Here is a 22,771-nt window from a genome sequence, read left to right as displayed (position 1 = left end):
TCCATTAGCAGTAATCCCTCTGTATAGAAGGAAGGTGATCCATCAGCAGTAATCCCTCTGTACAGAAGGAAGGTGATCCATTAGCAGTAATCCCTCTGTATAGAAGGAAGGTGATCCATCAGCAGTAATCCCTCTGTACAGAAGGAAGGTGATCCATTAGCAGTAATCCCTCTGTATAGAAGGAAGGTGATCCATCAGCAGTAATCCCTCTGTATAGAAGGAAGGTGATCCATCAGCAGTAATCCCTCTGTACAGAAGGAAGGTGATCCATTAGCAGTAATCCCTCTGTATAGAAGGAAGGTGATCCATCAGCAGTAATCCCTCTGTACAGAAGGAAGGTGATCCATTAGCAGTAATCCCTGTACAGAAGGAAGGTGATCCATCAGCAGTAATCCCTGTACAGAAGGAAGGTGATCCATCAGCAGTAATCCCTCTGTACAGAAGGAAGGTGATCCATTAGCAGTAATCCCTCTGTATAGAAGGAAGGTGATCCATCAGCAGTAATCCCTGTACAGAAGGAAGGTGATCCATCAGCAGTAATCCCTGTACAGAAGGAAGGTGATCCATCAGCAGTAATCCCTGTACAGAAGGAAGGTGATCCATTAGCAGTAATCCCTCTGTATAGAAGGAAGGTGATCCATCAGCAGTAATCCCTCTGTACAGAAGGAAGGTGATCCATCAGCAGTAATCCCTGTACAGAAGGAAGGTGATCCATCAGCAGTAATCCCTGTACAGAAGGAAGGTGATCCATCAGCAGTAATCCCTCTGTACAGAAGGAAGGTGATCCATCAGCAGTAATCCCTCTGGTGGGCCCCGTGTACTCCAGTCCAGCACGGCCCATATCTGCCACCACTGACAGGGCTTCCTGCGCTGTCTGTCTCTCTTGTGGCTGGAGGCTGCATTGCACTTCCAGCCACAAGAGGCCTCACCCCCCATGCACACACCTGACCCAGCACAGGCCATCAGCGTTCCTTCTCCCAGCTCCCTGGTGGGCGAGTAATGTCATTCATGTGCCCGAGATCTGGGTGAACAAAACACCGCCGATATACGCTTGGTCAGGTGAGTATGTGCATCCAAGGGGGGAGGGGGGCCTGTACAATTTCTTGCTATAGGGCCCCATGAATCGTAGCTACGCCCCTGGCTGGGATGTGCTCTGTACTGCCCCTATGTGTGATGGTTGGTACTGCAGGGCTCTTAGGTTACAGCAGGTTCATCCTGGTTCTTCAGGAAATTCACCAGCCATCTCTTTACTATAAGGAAACTGATTTTCCTGTTGCGTCTTCCTCCCGCTGCACTTGGCACTGACATCTGGCATTAGTAATACGATTGTGGTGCTGCAGGGGGGTGACGGATCCTGTTGTGTTACACCCAGGGCAGGTGTGAGGTGACAATGCTGTGTGTACAGACCTGCGGCACAGTACACAATGGAGAGCACACAGCATGTCCTGTCTGCAGGGCACATTCACTGACAGCATGCACAGGTGGAGCCAGCTGCAGAGGACAGTCAGGAGTCACATGCGCTCTTATCTCTCACTCCTCAGTAGGTTTGTAGGAGTCCCTCTAAGCCACGTAGGTCTCCTTTGCCCCCACTCTTGCCCCTTTGTATCCCCTTTTAGTAGTCAGGTCGCCTCTGTGTCCCCTTATAGTAGTCAGGTCCCCCCTGTGCCCTCATATAGTACTTAGGCCCCTCTGTATCCCCTTATAGTAGTCAGGTCCCCCCTGTGCCCTCATATAGTACTTAGGCTCCTCTGTATCCCCTTATAGTAGTCAGGTCCCCCCTGTGCCCTCATATAATACTTAGGCCCCTCTGTATCCCCTTATAGTAGTCAGTTCCCCCTGTGCCCTCATATAGTACTTAGGCGCCTCTGTGTCCCCTTATAGTAGTCAGTTCCCCCTGTGCCCTCATATAGTACTTAGGCTCCTCTGTGTGCCCTTATAGTAGTCAGTTCCCCCTGTGCCCTCATATAGTACTTAGGCCCCTCTGTGTCCCCTTATAGTAGTCAGTTCCCCCTGTGCCCTCATATAGTACTTAGGCTCCTCTGTGTGCCCTTATAGTAGTCAGTTCCCCCCTGTGCCCTCATATAGTACTTAGGCTCCTCTGTGTCCCCTTATAGTAGTCAGTTCCCCCTGTGCCCTCTTATAGTACTTAGACTCCTCTGTATCCCCATTGTGTAGTTAGGTCCCCTGTGCCCCCATATAATAGTTAGGTCCCAGTGTGTCCCAACATAGTAGTCAGGTTATCTCCTTCCCCTTATATAGGTGTTGGGCCCCCTCTGTTCCCCATCTGGTATTTAGGTCCACTCCTTTCCCCCATGGCTGATACCAGAGAGTAATAAATTGTAGTCACCTGATACTCTCATATCCCAGAACATTCCTCCAGATACATGAAAAGAATGACAGAAGGACAGGAAAGACTGACACTCAGCACCGCAGGGAAGGGACTGGTGGACATCACCTTTCAGGATGTGCGGAGAGCTGGGGGGCGCCCCCTGGGGGCTCTTTGGTTTATGACACAAGGAGACGCCCCGGGATCCTCCAGGGGATTAACAGGTAAACAAGAGGTCACCTGAGCTCACACCTGGCGCCCCCTGAGGAGCTGGAGGTGACACATCCCACACACAAGGAACACGATAAGAACAGCTTCAAAGACGCACACCGCGCACGCCTACAGCTCAGCTGTGCCACACTGTGCCATAGCCACTATATATACAGGAAAGCGGACCATATATACAGTATATACACCTCCTGGACACAATGCTGAATGACTGGGGAGCAGAAGGTATTCTACATCCATCAGGCAATGGACAGGTAGTCACAGCCCCGCCCCCTGTACGTCATGTGTATAGAGAGGTAGTCACAGCCCCGCCCCCTGTATATCATGTATAGAGAGGTAGTCACAGCCCCGCCCCTGTATATCCTGTGTATAGAGAGGTAGTCACAGCCCCCCCATATACCCTGTGTATAGAGAGGTAGTCACAGCCCCGCCCCCTGTATGTCATATGTATAGAGAGGTAGTCGCAGCCCAGCCCCCTGTATATCATGTGTATAGAGAGGTAGTCACAGCCCCGCCCCCTGTATATCATGTGTATATAGAGGTAGTCACAGCCCCGCCCCCTGTATGTCATATGTATAGAGAGGTAGTCACAGCCCCGCCCCCTGTATATCCTGTGTATAGAGAGGTAGTCACAGCCCCGCCCCCTGTATATCCTGTGTATAGAGAGGTAGTCACAGCCCTGCCCCCTGTATGTCATGTGTATAGAGAGGTAGTCACAGCCCCACCCCCTGTATATCCTGTGTATAGAGAGGTAGTCACAGCCCCGCCCCCTGTATATCCTGTGTATAGAAAGGTAGTCACAGCCCCACCCCCTGTATATCCTGTGTATAGAGAGGTAGTCACAGCCCCGCCCCCTGTATATCCTGTGTATAGAGAGGTAGTCACAGCCCCGCCCCCTGTATATCCTGTGTATAGAGGTAGTCACAGCCCCGCCCCTGTATATCCTGTGTATAGAGAGGTAGTCACAGCCCCACCCCCTGTATATCCTGTGTATAGAGAGGTAGTCACAGCCCCGCCCCCTGTATATCATGTATATAGAGGTAGTCACAGCCCCGCCCCCTGTATATCCTGTGTATAGAGAGGTAGTCACAGCCCCACCCCCTGTATATCCTGTGTATAGAGAGGTAGTCACAGCCCCGCCCCCTGTATATCATGTATATAGAGGTAGTCACAGCCCCGCCCCCTGTATGTCATGTGTATAGAGAGGTAGTTACAGCCCCGCCCCCTGTGTATAGAGAGGTAGTGCAGCCCCGCCCCCTGTATATCCTGTGTATAGAGAGGTAGTCACAGCCCCGCCCCCTGTATATCCTGTGTATAGAGGTAGTCACAGACCCGCCCCCTGTATATCCTGTGTATAGAGAGGTAGTCACAGGCCCGCCCCCTGTATATCCTGTGTATAGAGAGGTAGTCACAGCCCCGCCCCCTGTATATCCTGTGTATAGAGAGGTAGTCACAGCCCCGCCCCCTGTATATCCTGTGTATAGAGAGGTAGTCACAGCCCAGCCTCCTGTATATTATGTGCATAGAGGTAGTCACAGCCCCGCCCCCCGTATATACTGTGTATAGAGAGGTAGTCACAGCCCCGCCCCCTGTATATCCTGTGTATAGAGGTAGTCACAGCCCCGCCCCCTGTATATCCTGTGTATAGAGAGGTAGTCACAGCCCCACCCCCTGTATATCCTGTGTATAGAGAGGTAGTCACAGCCCAGCCTCCTGTATATTATGTGCATAGAGGTAGTCACAGCCCCGCCCCCTGTATATACTGTGTATAGAGAGGTAGTCACAGCCCCGCCCCCTGTATATCCTGTGTATAGAGAGGTAGTCACTGCCCCACCCCCTGTATATCCTGTGTAGAGAGGTAGTCACAGCCCCCTGTATATCATGTATATAGAGGTAGTCACAGCCCCGCCCCCTGTATGTCATGTGTATAGAGAGGTAGTTACAGCCCCACCCCCCTGTTTATCCTTTGTATAGAGGTAGTCACAGCCCCGCCCTCTGTATATCCTGTGTATAGAGAGGTAGTCACAGCCCCGCCCCCGTATATCCTGTGTATAGAGAGGTAGTCACAGCCCCGCCCCCCGTATTTCCTGTGTATAGAGAGGTAGTCACAGCCCCGCCCCCTGTATATCCTGTGTATAGAGAGGTAGTCACAGGCCTGCTACCTGTATATCCTGTGTATAGAGAGGTAGTCACAGCCCCGCCCCCCGTATATCCTGTGTATAGAGAGGTAGTCACAGGCCTGCTACCTGTATACCCCCCTGTATGACATCACTAATGTATAATATGATGACGTAATCAGACAAAGAGCCTGTATATCATGTGTGATCAGTTGTCACCCTGGGCTCCTGTGAGTGGAGTTCCCCTTCAACTACCCTCTCCTCACAGTGACCCTGTCCTATCAGTCATAGCGCTAATCTCCATCCAGTGTGGCCGCTGCCAGGTGCACAGAGAGGCGACGCCGGGATCTGCGGCCCAGATTTGGCTCCATCCTCTCCGCCTGGAGGTTTTGTTATTTTCTGTGATTTTGCATTTAGAGGATTATTTCATTAAAAGCGTCTCAGTTACTCTGGAGATTCTCAGCCCTGTGCAGGTTTATACGGGGTCAGCGCAGCGACTAACACCAGAGCTCAGGACCGCCAGGAGGAGGAAGAGGAAAGTCCCGAGACAGAACCCGCAAGATCCATAGCGCTAACACACCTCTAATCCTCCAGAGCTGCACTCACTATTCTGCTCCATCATGTCTCATCCTCCAGAGCTGCACTCACTATTCTGCTGTTACACCATGTCTCATCCTCCAGAGCTGCACTCATTATTCTGCTGTTACATCATGTCTCATCCTCCAGAGCAGCACTCACTATTCTGCTGTTACATCATGTCTTATCCTCTAGAGCTGCACTCACTATTCTACCAATAAATCTGAAAGCTGCCTAGTGCATTGTATGAGATGTGGTGTTGTAAGCAATCACTGTATAGTGGCAACAGAGTGAGTACAGTTCTGGAGGATGAGACATGGTGTAACAGTGTGGTGTCGCACTAGGGGTGTTGCAGGTTTATACACCCTTCGCAAAAGTCTATACTTATTGTATTAGTATGGCGATGAAAATAGTACTAAAGTTCGCCTTTAGATGTCGCTGTATTATGTATATGTATATGGAAACTGCACAGCTGAAGGATTGCTGCTGTCTTCTGTTCTATCATCTCCTCTCTTTCTTCTTCTATTGCACTCTTCCACCCACTCACAGCGCACCTAACACACTGGGGAGGAAGTAAGTCACATGGGTGGAAGAGGAGCTAGGTCTTTTGTTCTGGATGTTGTGGAGGAAGGACACGAGCCAGATAGCTCTCCACAGTGGTCCTATCTGGGCCCTGGACCTCTGCCAGGTCCCTGTACCCCAAAAGGGTCAGTCTTTGTCAGTACCAAACATGGGAAGGACGCAAGACAGCACACTGCTAACAACTTCTTCACTAGTAACAAAGCACTATGCACTGTTAAACTCCTCATAGGAGAGGACAAGCCAGAGACAACCCACGCCGAGGACAAGGAGAAGTCACAGAGCAGGACAGTATCCACAATAGAGCAATAGAGCTGGGAACTGATCCGGACAGAGCAAAGTTGCAGTAAGCCTATGAACTCTATCTCGCAGCGTGGGTGTCAGCAGGGAACCCTCAGCATTCCGCTCATCCCAGATAACAAGGTCTGGGCCCTGTGTCACCCATTAGGAAGGTTCAGCCGAGTCTAGTGGGCATAAGGTGGTGTGAAGACTGAAGTCAAAGGTCAATACACGGTCACAGGTGTTCTTCTAAGTATTCTACCTCATCCTCCAACCTCCCTGCAGAGCACACTACTACATGGGTTGAGACTCTAACGGAATCCTCCTCTCTGCTACTCTACCTATCGTATTACTCAGCACAACGCAACCAACACGACTATATCCTACGCCGCACTTACCCTACAGATCTGGTCGTTCTGTTGTCAAGTGTTTATTGAGAACTTTGTCAAATGTGTCTCAGAAACCTCATACTGTCCCTCCTGTATCACCTGCTGCACATTTACATGTAGTAAACCGACTTAACTATTATCAGAGACTCTGTGATTATTCACCACCACCGACACAGCACACACCGCAACCTTTGGACATTCTCCCCTTTCTGTGGGTGGTGGGTCCTATCATCACTCTGGCCATCTGTGACATAACCCCAAGGGACCCAGTAGCAACCCGGCAGGACACCGACCACAGGGGAGAAGGGTACAAACGGCCTTGTAAAATAACAGCAGGCGTGCCCTCACACCTGTGTGCCCACCTGGCACTGGCGTCATGTGACAACATTCCAAGGTCCGGCTATATCTCGGCTATCCACCTCCGGAGTGGCGTCACATTACAACACCTAGCAAGTGACTGGCTGCACCTCCGATATAACATCACACTGGGGGTACACCACAGAAGCAGAATAGTGAGTACAGCTCTGGAGGATGAGGCACGATGTAACAGCAAAATAGTGAGTACAGCTCTGGAGGATGAGACATGATGTAACAGCAGAATAGTGAGTGCAGCTCTGGAGGATGAGACACAATGTAACAGCAGAATAGTGAGTGCAGCTCTGGAGGATGAGACATGTTGTAACAGCAGAATAGTGAGTGCAGCTCTGGAGGATGAAACACAATGTAACAGCAGAATAGTAAGTGCAGCTCTGGAGGATGAGGCACGATGTAACAGCAGAATAGTGAGTGCAGCTCTGGAGGATGAGACACAATGTAACAGCAGAATAGTGAGTGCAGCTCTGGAGGATGAGACATGGTGTAACAGCAGAATAGTGAGTGCAGCTCTGGAGGATGAGACACGATGTAACAGCAGAATAGTGAGTGCAGCTCTGGAGGATGAGACACGATGTAACAGCAGAATAGTAAGTGCAGCTCTGGAGGATTAGACCTGGTGTAACAGCAGAATAGTGAGTGCAGCTCTGGAGGATGAGACACGATGTAACAGCAGAATAGTGAGTGCAGCTCTGGAGTATGAGACATGGTGTAACAGCAGAATAGTGAGTGCAGCTCTGGAGGATGAGACATGGTGTAACAGCAGAATAGTGAGTGCAGCTCTAGAGATGACTGTATAAATATTTCCCTTTCCCTAGGTACAATGTGATGGTGGTTCCGGGGCGCTCTCTGGCACTGCTTCGCACTTTCCATGTCGCACAGTGGGCGGGGGCGGTGGGTGCGCCGCTGTTTGTTCGATATTCTCAATCTTTTGTGGATTTTAAACTCGGCCAAGAAACAAAACACACGGAGGCCACAGCACAAATAGACTATTTACTCCCCGCAGCAGCGCCCCAGGCTCAACCTTTCCTAGGTGACACCGGGTGACGTACGAACAGCACATAATGTCTCCTGCGACCGTGTGCGATCCAGGGCGGAAACTGCGATAATAGGGACCACACATGGTCTGTTTACTACAGGGACTGTGCACTGCTCCATCCTGTCTACTATCTAATAATACCTCCAGAGCTGCACTCACTATTCTGCTGTTACATCCTGTCCTATCCTTCAGAGCTGCACTCACTATTCTGCTGTTACATCCTGTCCTATCCTCCAGAGCTGCACTCACTATTCTGCTATTACATCATGCATCATGTCTTACCCTGCAGAGCTGCACTCACTATTCTGCTGCCGCGTTTTTTATTTTTTTAAGAAAACAGCCATGTTCTTCAAATTTTTTGGGTTTCTTGGATACATAGATCACAGATGTCACAGCGGGTCACCAGAATACACAGTGTCCCTCCATGGTGGGGGGGAAGCTGTATATAGGGATCAGTGACCTTTAGCCGATTATATGCTAAAAACGCATAGAAAGTTGTCGACCATGTTTTTTTGGACACTATAAAAAAAATAAAAAAATAAAAATACTTTTCTATAACTAAAGTCAATGGAAAAACAAATCAAAACAAGTACACTCTAAAGCCTAAATGGGATGAAAAGAAACCAGGAAAACGTAGCTCGCACCATTGACACAGATCGGTATGGACCCTATTGTGGTGTCCCTAGTCTGACACCTGTCACAAAAACCTTATACTCTAAAGTAAGGGGGTGATGAGGCTGTATACGAGTTTCACCACCAGATGTCAGCCTTTGTGACTTTATATGTATTGCACACCTGTAGTCACTGAAGAGTTACTGTTTTTGTTATGTGATTCTGTCCCCCATTATCTGCCCACTCTCTTCTCCACCACTCACAGGAACCCTTACACACCCTGTAGGAAGTAGTCACTTGGGGGAGAGGAAATGTAGTGTCAGTGACCTAGTTAGTTTCCCACTGATTCTCTGAGTAGGAGAGACACAGATAAGGCATCCCTGCTGCCATAGTGGACAGACGCACGTGTATTCCAGACTCTCTTTCTACAAGCTATAACTACACACTATGCAGTGTCAAGAAGTAAAGGAGGACAAGTCAGATCCCTCCAGCCCACGATGAGAACAGTGCAGTGCGGTATCTAGACAGAGGAACTGACCCAGATAGAGCAAAGCTGCTGTAACCAAAGTCTACGTACTCTATCTTGCAGTGTAAGTGACACCGGAAAACTTCACACACTTACCTACACCCAGGTAACGCCACACAGCGCACTGTATTCTCTACCTGTAACACCACACAGCACGCTGTATTCTCTACCTGTAACGCCACACAGCACGCTGTATTCTCTACCTGTAACACCACGCTGTATTCTCTACCTGTAACACCACACAGCACGCTGTATTCTCTACCTGTAACACCACACAGCACGCTGTATTCTCTACCTGTAACACCACACAGCACGCTGTATTCTCTACCTGTAACACCACACAGCACGCTGTATTCTCTACCTGTAACACCACACAGCACGCTGTATTCTCTCCCTGTAACACCACACAGCACGCTGTATTCTCTCCCTGTAACACCACACAGCACTGTATTCTCTACCTGTAACACCACACAGCACTGTATTCTCTACCTGTAACACCACACAGCACACTGTATTCTCTACCTGTAACACCACACAGCACAATGTATTCTCTACCTGTAACACCACACAGCACACTGTATTCTCTCCCTGTAACACCACACTGTATTCTCTACCTGTAACACCACACAGCACGCTGTATTCTCTACCTGTAACGCCACACAGCACACTGTATTCTCTACCTGTAACACCACACAGCACACTGTATTCTCTCCCTGTAACACCACACAGCACGCTGTATTCTCTACCTGTAACGCCACACAGCACACTGTATTCTCTACCTGTAACACCACACAGCACACTGTATTCTCTACCTGTAACACCACACAGCCCTGTATTCTCTACCTGTAACACCACACAGCACGCTGTATTCTCTACCTGTAACACCACACAGCACGCTGTATTCTCTACCTGTAACACCACACAGCACGCTGTATTCTCTACCTGTAACACCACACAGCACTGTATTCTCTACCTGTAACACCACACAGAGCACTGTATTCTCTACCTGTAACACCACACAGCACACTGTATTCTCTACCTGTAACACCACACAGCACTGTATTCTCTACCTGTAACACCACACAGCACCCTGTATTCTCTACCTGTAACACCACACAGCACGCTGTATTCTCTACCTGTAACACCACACAGCACGCTGTATTCTCCACCTGTAACACCACACAGCACGCTATATTCTCTACCTGTAACACCACACAGCACGCTGTATTCTCTACCTGTAACACCACACAGCACGCTGTATTCTCTCCCTGTAACACCACACAGCACTGTATTCTCTACCTGTAACACCACACAGCACGCTGTATTCTCTACCTGTAACACCACACAGCACACTGTATTCTCTACCTGTAACACCACACAGCACACTGTATTCTCTACCTGTAACACCACACAGCACACTGTATTCTCTACCTGTAACACCACACAGCACGCTGTATTCTCTACCTGTAACACCACACAGCACGCTGTATTCTCTACCTGTAACACCACACAGCACACTGTATTCTCTACCTGTAACGCTGATATTGGAATAAAGTAAAAAAAACTTATTTTTTCTTTTCATCTCCACGCACACATTATGATTGAGCATCTTTTATCTTTGAAGTTGAGCCCCACAATAAGGAATTTATACGATATTATCTTACATGCGATATTATATTATGTTTATACCTCATTTTTTCCCCCAGGTGGGATTGTCAGTGCCGGCTCTGATCCTCTCTGCTATTTAGCATCATTTCATTGTGTTACTGCATCATTTTTGTGAATACGCTGACGTACTGCAATGAAACTCCAACATGTGTGAACACAGCCCTAATTTCACTGCACATCAGTGAAATCAGTGCAGCAGCTGCTTCTGGCCGGTCAGAGATTGTGAATCACTCAGGGGATTGGGGAGGATCCAGCCCCACCTCCTGTGACATCACACCCTGGCCCCTGTCTGCATCATCAACCCGTTCTCAGCAAACACTATGAGACAGAGGCCTGGAAGTTTTGCTCCTAAGAGGGGAGAGCAGAAGACAATTTGATTTGGCACAGACCAATTTTTCTTCACTTCCTGAATTTCTATCAGCTACCAGTGAGGCAAAACCGTACAGATACGGGAATACATTGTGTAGATACATCTATATAACTTAATAGAAGACAAACTTTCCTTATGTGGAGTTCCCCTTTAAGCATCAAACAGATTCAGTAAACTCAAGTCTGTATCACAGAAGTCACCCAGTAAAGAGTTACTCTGTATTGTAAGAGACTTATCAGTAAAGACACTATTTATTCTACTGGGCCTCAGTGATCATTGCACCAGCACCTACACATTCCGGCTACACCTTCCTTGGGTAATTGTGCGTTTCACAGATTTATCTGACAAATTTTTGAAGCCAAAACCAGGAATGGATTTGAAAAGGAGAAATCCCAGTCTTTCCTTTTTGACCTGTTCCCTGTTTATAGTCCTGGCTTTGGCTGCAGAAATCTGTCAGATAAATCTGTGTAAACGCACCATTACTCTCCCCTTTCTGTGGGTGGCGGTACCGAAGGTCCGGGTGGGTCATCTTCCCACTCAGGACCACCGAGACAAGAGACCAATCACAGCCCGGCAGGTCACCGACCATTGGGTGCAGGTACAACACCACACCTGTGTGCTGAGCTAGCCCTGGCGCCACAACTACATCCTAACCGGCTGAGCTGTATTCCAACCACAGACATATCATCCCAGCGGTTGGGCACCAAACTATCAGCCACCTCTCCTGATCCATCGCTCTGCAGGTGGTGACCCCCCCACAGACACCCTCATAGAGAAAAGTGGAAGAAGTTATCCCACACTGCAACACTGAACCAGCAGAGGTTAACAAAGTATTGTGTGTGAGAAAGCTAGCAGAATAGTGAGTGCAGCTCTGGAGGATAAGACATGATGTAACAGCAGAGGGTACAGGCCTCCATCCCTCCCCCAGTGCAGAGTCTCAAAAACATAGAACAAATGCAAAACCCAGATCAGTGCAGAGATCAGCTGGACAGGGAGCGGACAAAGTCCCTGCACTTGGCTGCATGCAGTGGGTGTGTGCTCCAGAGCTGGCAGCAGGGCCTGGGTCACCTTACACCCCGACCTGACCACAATACAGGCTGTGACCGGGTCAGCCAGGGGCCTGGAACAAAACACAGGGGCCGCGCCAAGTAAGGCTACAGTCACAGGTTATAGTCATCCAGCTTTCCAAGAGCCCTGACCCTCATGAGGTAGCACCCACCCCCCATATACAGTGGTAACAGCCCCCTACCCCCATGAGGCAGCATCCCCTGTATGCAGCAGTAACAGCCCCCACAGAGCCCTGACCCCCCCCCCCCATGAGGCAACCCCCCCCCCCCCCATATACAGCAGTAACAACCCTCCCCCCCCCCCCCACAGAGCCCTGACCCCCATGAGGCAACCCCCCCCCCCCCCACAGAGCCCTGACCCACATGAGGCAACACCCCCCTCCCATATACAGCGGTAACAACCCCCCCCCCCCCCCCCCACAGAGCCCTGACCCACATGAGGCAACACCCCCCTCCCATATACAGCGGTAACAACCCCCCCCCCCCCCCCCCCCACAGAGCCCTGACCCCCATGAGGCAGCATCCCCCTGTATACAGCACCTCATTGTGAGGCAGCATCCCCCTGTATACAGCAGTAACAGCCCCCACAGAGCCCTGACCCCATGAGGCAGCCCCCACCCCATGAGGCAGCATCCTCCTGTATACAGCAGTAACAGCCCCCACAGAGCCCTGACCCCCCCCCCCCCCATGAGGCAGCATCCTCCTGTATACAGTAGTAACAGCCCCCACAGAGCCCTGACCCCATGAGGCAGCATCCCCCTGTATATAGCAGTAACAGCCCCCACAGGGCCCTGACCCCCATGAGGCAGTATCCTCCTGTATACAGCAGTAACAGCCCCACAGAGCCCTGACCCCCCCATGAGGCAGCATCCCCCTGTATACAGCAGTAACAGCCCCCACAGGGCCCTGACCCCCATGAGGCAGTATCCTCCTGTATACAGCAGTAACAGCCCCACAGAGCCCTGACCCCCCCATGAGGCAGCATCCCCCTGTATACAGCAGTAACAGCCCCCACAGGGCCCTGACCCCCATGAGGCAGTATCCTCCTGTATACAGCAGTAACAGCCCTGACCCCCCCCCCCCCCCCCATGAGGCAGCATCCCCCTGTATACAGCAGTAACAGCCCCCCACAGGGCCCTGACCCCCATGAGGCAGTATCCTCCTGTATACAGCAGTAACAGCCCCCACACAGAGCCCTGACCCCCATGAGGCAGTATCCTCCTGTATACAGCAGTAACAGCCCCCACAGAGCCCTGACCCCCCCCCCCCCATGAGGCAGCATCCTCCTGTATACAGTAGTAACAGCCCCCACAGAGCCCTGACCCCATGAGGCAGCATCCCCCTGTATACAGCAGTAACAGCCCCCACAGGGCCCTAACCCCCATGAGGCAGTATCCTCCTGTATACAGCAGTAACAGCCCCACAGAGCCCTGACCCCCCCATGAGGCAGCATCCCCCTGTATACAGCAGTAACAGCCCCCTGACCCCCATGAGGCAGTATCCTCCTGTATACAGCAGTAACAGCCCCACAGAGCCCTGACCCCCCCATGAGGCAGCATCCCCCTGTATACAGCAGTAACAGCCCCCACAGGGCCCTGACCCCCATGAGGCAGTATCCTCCTGTATACAGCAGTAACAGCCCTGACCCCCCCCCCCCCCCATGAGGCAGCATCCCCCTGTATATAGCAGTAACAGCCCCCACAGGGCCCTGACCCCCATGAGGCAGTATCCTCCTGTATACAGCAGTAACAGCCCCCACACAGAGCCCTGACCCCCATGAGGCAGTATCCTCCTGTATACAGCAGTAACAGCCCCCACAGAGCCCTGACCCCCCCCCCCCATGAGGCAGCATCCTCCTGTATACAGTAGTAACAGCCCCCACAGAGCCCTGACCCCATGAGGCAGCATCCCCCTGTATACAGCAGTAACAGCCCCCACAGGGGCCTAACCCCCATGAGGCAGTATCCTCCTGTATACAGCAGTAACAGCCCCACAGAGCCCTGACCCCCCCATGAGGCAGCATCCCCCTGTATACAGCAGTAACAGCCCCCTGACCCCCATGAGGCAGTATCCTCCTGTATACAGCAGTAACAGCCCTGACCCCCCCCCCCATGAGGCAGCATCCCCCTGTATATAGCAGTAACAGCCCCCACACAGAGCCCTGACCCCCATGAGGCAGTATCCTCCTGTATACAGCAGTAACAGCCCTGACCCCCCCCCCCCCCCCCCATGAGGCAGCATCCCCCTGTATATAGCAGTAACAGCCCCCACAGAGCCCTGACCCCCCCCCCCCCCCCAATGAGGCAGCATCCTCCTGTATACAGCAGTAACAGCCCCCACAGAGCCCTGACCCCCCCCCCCCATGAGGCAGCATCCTCCTGTATACAGCAGTAACAGCCCCCACAGAGCCCTGACCCCCATGAGGCAGTATCCTCCTGTATACAGCAGTAACAGCCCCCACCGAGCCCTGACCCCCCCAATGAGGCAGCATCCTCCTGTATACAGCAGTAACAGCCCCCACAGAGCCCTGACCCCCCCCCCCCCCCCCCCCCCCATGAGGCAGCATCCTCCTGTATACAGCAGTAACAGCCCCCACAGAGCCCTGACCCCCATGAGGCAGCATCCTCCTGTATACAGCAGTAACAGCCCCCACAGAGCCCTGACCCCCCCCCCCCCCCATGAGGCAGCATCCTCTTGTATACAGCAGTAACAGCCCCCACAGAGCCCTGACCCCCCCCCCCCCCCCATGAGGCAGCATCCTCCTGTATACAGCAGTAACAGCCCCCACAGAGCCCTGACCCCCCCCATGAGGCAGCATCCTCCTGTATACAGCAGTAACAGCCCCCACAGAGCCCTGACGCCCCCCCCATGAGGCAGCATCCTCCTGTATACAGCAGTAACAGCCCCCACAGAGCCCTGACCCCCATGAGGCAGTATCCTCCTGTATACAGCAGTAACAGCCCCCACAGAGCCCTGCCCCCCCCCATGAGGCAGCATCCTCCTGTATACAGCAGTAACAGCCCCCACAGAGCCCTGACCCCCATGAGGCAGTATCCTCCTTTATACAGCAGTAACAGCCCCCACAGAGCCCTGACCCCATGAGGCAGTATCCTCCTGTATACAGCAGTAACAGCCCCCACAGAGCCCTGACCCCCCCCCCCCCCCCCCATGAGGCAGCATCCTCCTGTATACAGCAGTAACAGCCCCCACAGAGCCCTGACCCCATGAGGCAGTATCCTCCCGTATACAGCAGTAACAGCCCCCACAGAGCCCTGACCCCCCCCCCCATGAGGCAGTATCCCCCTGTATACAGCAGTAACAGCCCCCACAGAGCCCTGACCCCCCCCCCCCCCCATGAGGCAGCATCCTCCTGTATACAGCAGTAACAGCCCCACAGAGCCCTGACCCCCCCCATGAGGCAGCATCCTCCTGTATACAGCAGTAACAGCCCCCACACAGAGCCCTGACCCCCATGAGGCAGCATCCCCCTGTATACAGCACCTCATTGTGAGGCAGCATCCCCCGTATACAGGGGTGCCAGCCCCCACAGAGACCACTCACCCAGGAGCAGATATAAGGGGCGATTGCCCTTTAAGATCTGGTGAAGCTTCTGTGGAACATTCATTTTGTTGTGTGCACCAATAGTGAGATGCTGTTGCCCAGCAGGGTATACACCGCCTGTATAAGCTACAGGGTGTCACCCTCCAGAGCATGGCACTGCCCACATACTGATGCCAGGGAGCAGTGACCGCTGTCCTGCAGGGTAGAGAGCAGAGGGCTCAGCACCAACATGGAGGCAGTGACTCCTGATCCCTCCAGACAAGGCAGACTCCTGCACTATGGAAGTTACATCCTAACCTCCAGAGCTGCACTCACTACTCTGCACAACCTGCTGCTTCTTGAGTTTTGCAGCAGCTGGTTGGGTCGCTTTGTGGCAGGTGCTGCGCTGGCGTTCCCTGGAGCCTCGGCATCTGTGCACACACCTCACACCGGCAGAGTGTTTGCTTTTCCATTGCAGAGAACAGATATAGATTAACCCCTGGGGCTCCGGCAGATTCCAGGACAGACGACACGAGACATCACATACGTCAAGGAGGATTTTATTTCCGTATCACAATAATCACCGTTTCCTGAGCAGTACAAAAGAGCGGTGAGGTGTCGTTACAGTGTGCCAGGGAGGGGGGGGGCTGCGGCAGGTATAAGGCACTTCACCTACAACCCCACCCCCCGTGAGAAGGAAGAACAGAACACAACTAGTCACAGACTAATCTACATGTGGATAATACAGGCCCCCATGTGATCACAGGGCTGAGTTCACCGCAGTCCCATCCAGAGCTGCCCATCTCCTGCACTGCATTATGGGAGGTGTAGTGTAGGGATGGGGAACCACCAGCTGTTACACAACTACAACTCCCATCCCTGATTTAGAGCTTCCACAACAGCTGGAGAAGCCCGGCTCAATGATGGGAGTTGTAGTTCACCAGCGCAGGTTATAGGCACACCGAGAGTGACTGACATCCCCACAATGCAGACAAGACACCAGACCTGTGAGGTGACCCCAGGACCCCCGTATACATCCGCCACCCCTGTCTCCTTGACGCTTATCCTTTTTTATAGTCTGCAATGAATAGAGGGGGGGAAAAAAAAATACTTAAAAAAACCCCGAAAAGTAAAGTAACTGCAGATTCTCAAATCCAAAAACCACAAAGCAAAAACCTGTGGGGCGAGACCCCGGAGCGGCAGCGGTGCAGCCCCATAAGGCACAAGCTACAACATAAATAGCACTTCACATGGAGAAACAAAGACCTGCATAGAAAACCACAACCCGCTCCCAAACACCTTTTTACATTTTCTAACATTTTTGGTTTTTATGTTTTTTTTTTTTATAATAAATAAACACAAAATTTTCACTTTTTGGTAATTTTCCTTTTTTAAACTTTTTTCCTTCATTTTTTCCTTTTTTCAGTCTTCCAGACTCTTTCTAGAAAGTCAGAGGGGAGGAGCCACATAAAGGCACACCCCCTTCCTCACACAGGTGGATGGGCTCATACAAGCAAAAACACTGATAGGGTTAAAAGTCCGGCAGCCTCTGAGAATCGCGGCTCATTGTCAGGGGATCACAGTATCGGCGGTAACAGATGGGCAGAGGTCACGGATCTGACCTCTAGGGGTTACATTCAATGTTCAGGGGGGCACTTATTTTTGGAGTGGGCTCTTGGTTGCATCCAGTCTATGGTCACTGGCGTCTCCTCTAACTACACGGCAGCCATGTTGGGTAGGACTGGCTGTAGGAGACGGCGGTGTTGGCGATGTAGTAGTTGCTGAAGTTGGCGTCGCTGACGTAGGGGGCGGGCTGGTAGTAGCAGGTGACGTTGGTGGCGTTGGGGATAATGTTCTGCTCGGCCAGCACCCGCAGCGCCAGCAGGGAGATAAGGTTCAGAGTCTGGCGGCGCTCATGGCCCATCAGGCACACGGTGCTCTCGTTCACCACCCGCCGCAGAATCATCAGGTAGTCATACTTGCTCTTCTCCTCCCCAATGAAGTGATTCTGCAGATAGGACTCCAGCTTCCGCTGCTGCTCAAAGATGTCAGAGAAGTCGATGAAGAATCGGGAGCACATGTAGCGCTCCAGGGACTTGATCTGCTCCTTGTCGGCCGGCTTGAAGTCTCGCACCAGCAGGTTGCTGTACTTCATCAGGCCGCCACCCCGGATCTCCTCCGGGTTCTTGGTGGCGATCTGCTTCTTGCGCAGATGACCCAGCGCGGCCTCGAAGTCTCCGTACATGCTCTCCCCGATGACGGTGGGGTGGAAGTGCTCAGACATGGGGTTCTCCGCACAGTCGTAATAGAAGAGTAGAGAGTCCAGCACAATCTGAAAGGAGTCCACGCTGAACTCAAACTGCCGGCGGATGGAGTGCACGAACTTGAGCTCGATGTTGCGACCGTCCTTGTTGGAGAGGGAGATGAGGCTCCAGCGGTCGGCCTCGGTGAACACCTTCACCAGCTTCTGCACGTACGCCTCCTTCAGGGTCACCGGGCTGATCTTCTCCTTATTCACGCCCTCCGGTAAGAAGTTAAGGAGTAACCCGATCACCACATCTTTCACCAGCTGGAAGTCTGCCTCGGAGGAGATGGTGACCCCAAAGATCAGGTCCAGGTCCTTGTAGCCCAGACCATTGTCCTTAACCAGGACGTGACTGGCGGCAGAGCCGTTGAGCCGCACGTCCCGCACCTTGATCCCGGCATCCTCCAGGCGGCTGCGCACCATCTGCACTATGTCCTTCAGTGTGATCTTCAGGGTGGGGAAGTTTCCGCGTCCGTGGATGGGCACCACCTCCGTCAGGAAGCTGTTTAGGCGCTCCACCTGCTCCCAGGTCAGGACGCTGCGGGCACCATCACTTCCTTGGCTTGCCATGGTTCTTGTATCACTGCAAGAGGAAGATGACTGGTTAGTGGTGAAGGGTCAGGACAGACATCTACACTACTCTACAGTCACAGCTCTGCCCTACCAAAGCATCAGTGTTACAGGATCTCAGAGACGCAGCAGAATTTCGAGCGCAGCTCTGGAGGTGGCCAATCCTGTACAGCTACAGTCACAGCACGGATACTGTAACATTTAGGCTTCGGCACAGCAGAAAGGCAGCAGAATTATGAGCGCAGCTCTGGAGAAGGCTTCCCTCTAGAGTGACAGCAGGTTACACTGCACTGACATGTCTTACAATAGCTGAAAGGCACTAAGACAGCCTAAGGGTTAATGACTGATGACATCATTGGAGACATCACCCCCATCAGGGACACTCTTACACGAATGTCAGCCAGGGGAAACCATAGGCAGGCAGGTGTGAGGCCAGGCACAATACAGGGCTATATAAAGAGCGCAGGGCCGGCTCTGCTTACACTGACGACACTAGAACATAAGCCGCGTAGTGACTGCATGTACTCTGGCCGCCCGCCAGATCACCAGCTTATAATAGCTCCCCTGGCACCGAGCCCACCCCAAAACCCATTCACTGGGCAGGAGAGGAATAGGGCTCAGTGATCCCCACTAGCAGTGACATAGGTGCAGAGGTCCAATGGCTGATAACAGGGAGCCATAGACTACACGACTGAGCTCTCCACATATGACAGAGGAGGCACAGCGCTTCAGTACAGGAAACGGGGACACCTGCTGCCCCTGAGCCTTAAAGAGCCGCACACACCTAACATCCTCATAACCAGAACGGGGGCCTGGAGGCTGCAGAAGGGGTACTGTACTCCCCCCCCCCCCCCCACCACCACCATCACTAGGGGCATAGACCACAATAAGATGACCCCCCCCACACACACCAGGTGACACCTCAGTACTGGGGGTCTGGAGGCTGCAGAAGGGGCACTGTACTCCCCCTCCCCACCACTAGGGGCATAGACCACAATAAGATGACCCCCCCCCCCCTACCAGGTGACCCCTCAGTACTGGGGTCTGGAGGCTGCAGAAGGGGGCACTGTGCTCCCCCTCCCCACCACAGGGGCATTACTGGGGTCTCCCACCTGGACTCTGGGGGGCTGCACTTATGACAGATGGAGGACCCCTTAGATTCACCCATGACCCCTCAGACTACCCTGCATCAGTGCAGGAGGCTCCTCTTAAAGAGCCAGTACCCCTCAGTCTGCTGTCACATATGGACACTGCCGCTTCCCCCAGTGTAGCAGAGCCGGGGGTTAAGCGTCACTATACCAAGAAATTCTGCTTAACCCCTTCATCTCTACGTCAAACCAATACAAAGGTAAATCCTCTAGATCCTGAGCCAAACCCATCCATCTTATACTGCAGTCACCTCCAGAGCTGCAATCACCATTCCTCCATCTCCCAGTCACCCACATAACAGCCCTGAACTCTGCTGCTGGTACTTGTAGTCCACATCAACTCCAGAGCTGCACTCGTAATTCAGTAGGACTGATAGTGTACCAGCAGCTGTGGATGTAACCAGGGTCCACATCCCTTGTAAGTGACGGCCGTGTCCGCCATGACAGACCCCCCCCCCCCCTCCGCCCCCAACCATCAGGTTCATAGGTTGACACACAGACTATTTTAACAGGTTGTATCAGCATTCCCAGAATGACGGACCCCCAGTTATATATAGCACAGCCGGAGCCGGGCAAATATGGAAAACGGGACCCCGGGAAGAGGGCCCTGACCACACCACCAGGACAGACCCCAAAACCCTCATCCCCAGGATACAGAGCCCCCCACCCCCAACTATCACCACCAAGAGGACCTCAAACCCATATCACAGGGCCCCGACAGACCTCCAAATGGGACAGACCCCCGTCCTGTCATCAGGACAGGGGCCCAATTGGGACACAGACACCCCCCCACCCACGACCACCAGGAGAGAACCCCACCGAGGGGACCTCAAACCCTTATCAGGGCCCCGACGGACACAGACCCCCATTCTGTCACCAGGACAAGGGCCCCCATCTATCACCACCAGGAGGATGCCATCCCCAGCTAGGACAGACCCCCATACCCTCATGACCAGGACAGGGGCCCAGCCGAGAAGACCCCCAGACTGGACCCTGCAGGAAGAGACACCCCCGAACCTCATCACTGACAGCAGATCCTGAGGCCGAAACAGCCACAAGCTCAGCGGTTACACAACTAGAGGGATATGCTGGGATCTGTAGTGCTTACATGACAGCAGAGATTGGATATGGGGGGTACTAGGACCTGCCCCCCCCCATATCATCTATCACCACATTTACAGACAGTGCACACAGCGTGGTCCTCCCCACGGACCAGGGGTCACCCAGATAAATACAAGGGGGAGCCCCCTCCCAAACACACCAGGGGAACCCCCACGTAACCAGGTCACTGACCCCCTGGGAGGATAGTGCACGGCCAGCCACAGGGCAGCAGGGGGCCACACAAAGGTCTAGGAGAACAGCAGGGGCCCATATGGTGACCACAGGCGGGGTGAGGGCCCCCCACTACACCACGCACACCTGCCCGGCCACCAGGGGCCCCCCACTACACCACGCACACCTGCCCGGCCACCAGGGGCCCCCCACTACACCACGCACACCTGCCCGGCCACCAGGGGCCCCCCACTATACCACACACACCTGCCCGGCCACCAGGGGCCCCCCACTATACCACACACACCTGCCCGGCCACCAGGGGCCCCCCACTATACCACACACACCTGCCCAGCCACCAGGGGCCCCCCACTACACCACGCACACCTGCCCGGCCACCAGGCCCCCCCCCCCACTACGCCACACACACCTGCCCGGCCACCAGGGGCCCCCCACTACACCACACACCTGCCCAGCCACCAGGGGCCCCCCCACTATACCACACACACCTGCCCGGCCACCAGGGGCCCCCCCACTACACCACACACCTGCCCAGCCACCAGGGGCCCCCCCACTATACCACACACACCTGCCCGGCCACCAGGGGCCCCCCCACTATACCACACACACACCACTCACAGATCACCAGGGGCCCCCCCCACTATACCACACACACACCACTCACAGATCACCAGGGGCCCCCCTATTCACCTGCCCAGCCACCAGGGGCCCCCCCTATTCACCTGCCCGGCCACCAGGGGCCCCATCCTAGAAGCAATAAGCCAAGTCCACCAGTTTACAGCCCTAACCCCTTCGTGACCAGGACCCCCCATATACCCCAGAACAGCTGCCGCACTGACGTCTGGGTTAGGAAGCTCCAGCTGTTACATAACTACAACTAGCAGCATGCCTGGCGGACCTTACATGTCAGGGCATGCTGGGAACAGTAGTTCTACAAGAGCCAGAGAGTTACTACGAAGAAACGCGTCCCCCACCATTCTCCCAGTTGCGGTAACGCACTCACCAGGCCGGGGACTCGCTGAGTACAGTGCACTCTCCAGCAGCTGCAGCGACTCTCCGCTGACAGACGTCTCCCTCTCACAGCTCCAGCCTTATATATCACTATGACGCATCACCTCCTCACGATACTTCCGCCATAGCCGCTGTCAGAATATCTAACCTCCTCCGCGCCCAAACGCTGAGACAGAGATCCCGGAGGCACCGAGAGACCGTTCAGCGTCCCCGCCGTGTCTCCCGTCCACATTCCTGGGCGCGGTGATCGGGAAATCCTCGGAACTATTTTCTCCATTAAAACTTAACAGGATGTAGAAAGATCAGTGCACAGCTGTGACGTCAGAAGCTCCCGGGCCCTGATTAGCTGCCGTCATGAATGGTTGCTAGGGAACGCATAAATAATGGGCGGGGCCTGTCAGTTCAAGTTTCGTGTAGTAATGGCGGTGGAGTGCAGGATAGTGGTCCCTCCAGCCATGAGATCACCGGGAGAACCGACCGGCTCCGCTGTGTGCGCGCCAAAGTCAAAGCAGGAAGCTGATTGGATGATGGGGGCAACGGCTTAAAATGAAACTGCGTCACAGCCGCAAAACCATGAGGGGGCGGGGCCTGTCAGCAGCACAGAGGATGTCAGGAGAGGAGGGGTCTGATCTTATAGAGGGATCACAGCAGCACAGAGGATGTCAGGAGAGGAGGGGGCTGATCTTATAGAGGGATCACAGCAGCACAGAGGATGTCAGGAGAGGAGGGGGCTGATCTTATAGGAGAGGTCACAGC

General features: G+C 53.3%; 1 protein-coding gene across 1 annotated transcript; it reads right to left on the bottom strand.

The window, feature by feature from the left end:
* Nucleotides 1-16,232: 16,232 nt before the first annotated feature.
* TENT5C (terminal nucleotidyltransferase 5C) lies at nt 16,233-22,431 on the bottom strand. The gene is made up of 2 exons (XM_069944510.1): nt 22,008-22,431; nt 16,233-18,576 (listed from the first exon to the last, which is right to left on the bottom strand). Exon 2 carries the CDS (start codon nt 18,561-18,563, stop codon nt 17,400-17,402), a length of 1,164 nt encoding a protein of 387 aa, XP_069800611.1. The 5' UTR covers nt 18,564-18,576; nt 22,008-22,431; the 3' UTR covers nt 16,233-17,399.
* Nucleotides 22,432-22,771: the final 340 nt, after the last annotated feature.

This window comes from Dendropsophus ebraccatus, chromosome 11 (assembly GCF_027789765.1).
Source record: "Dendropsophus ebraccatus isolate aDenEbr1 chromosome 11, aDenEbr1.pat, whole genome shotgun sequence".
In the NCBI taxonomy this organism is placed as follows: Eukaryota; Metazoa; Chordata; class Amphibia; order Anura; family Hylidae; genus Dendropsophus; species Dendropsophus ebraccatus.
The sequence above is the reverse complement of the archived record's forward strand: the minus strand, read 5'-3'. Positions and strand labels throughout refer to the sequence as shown.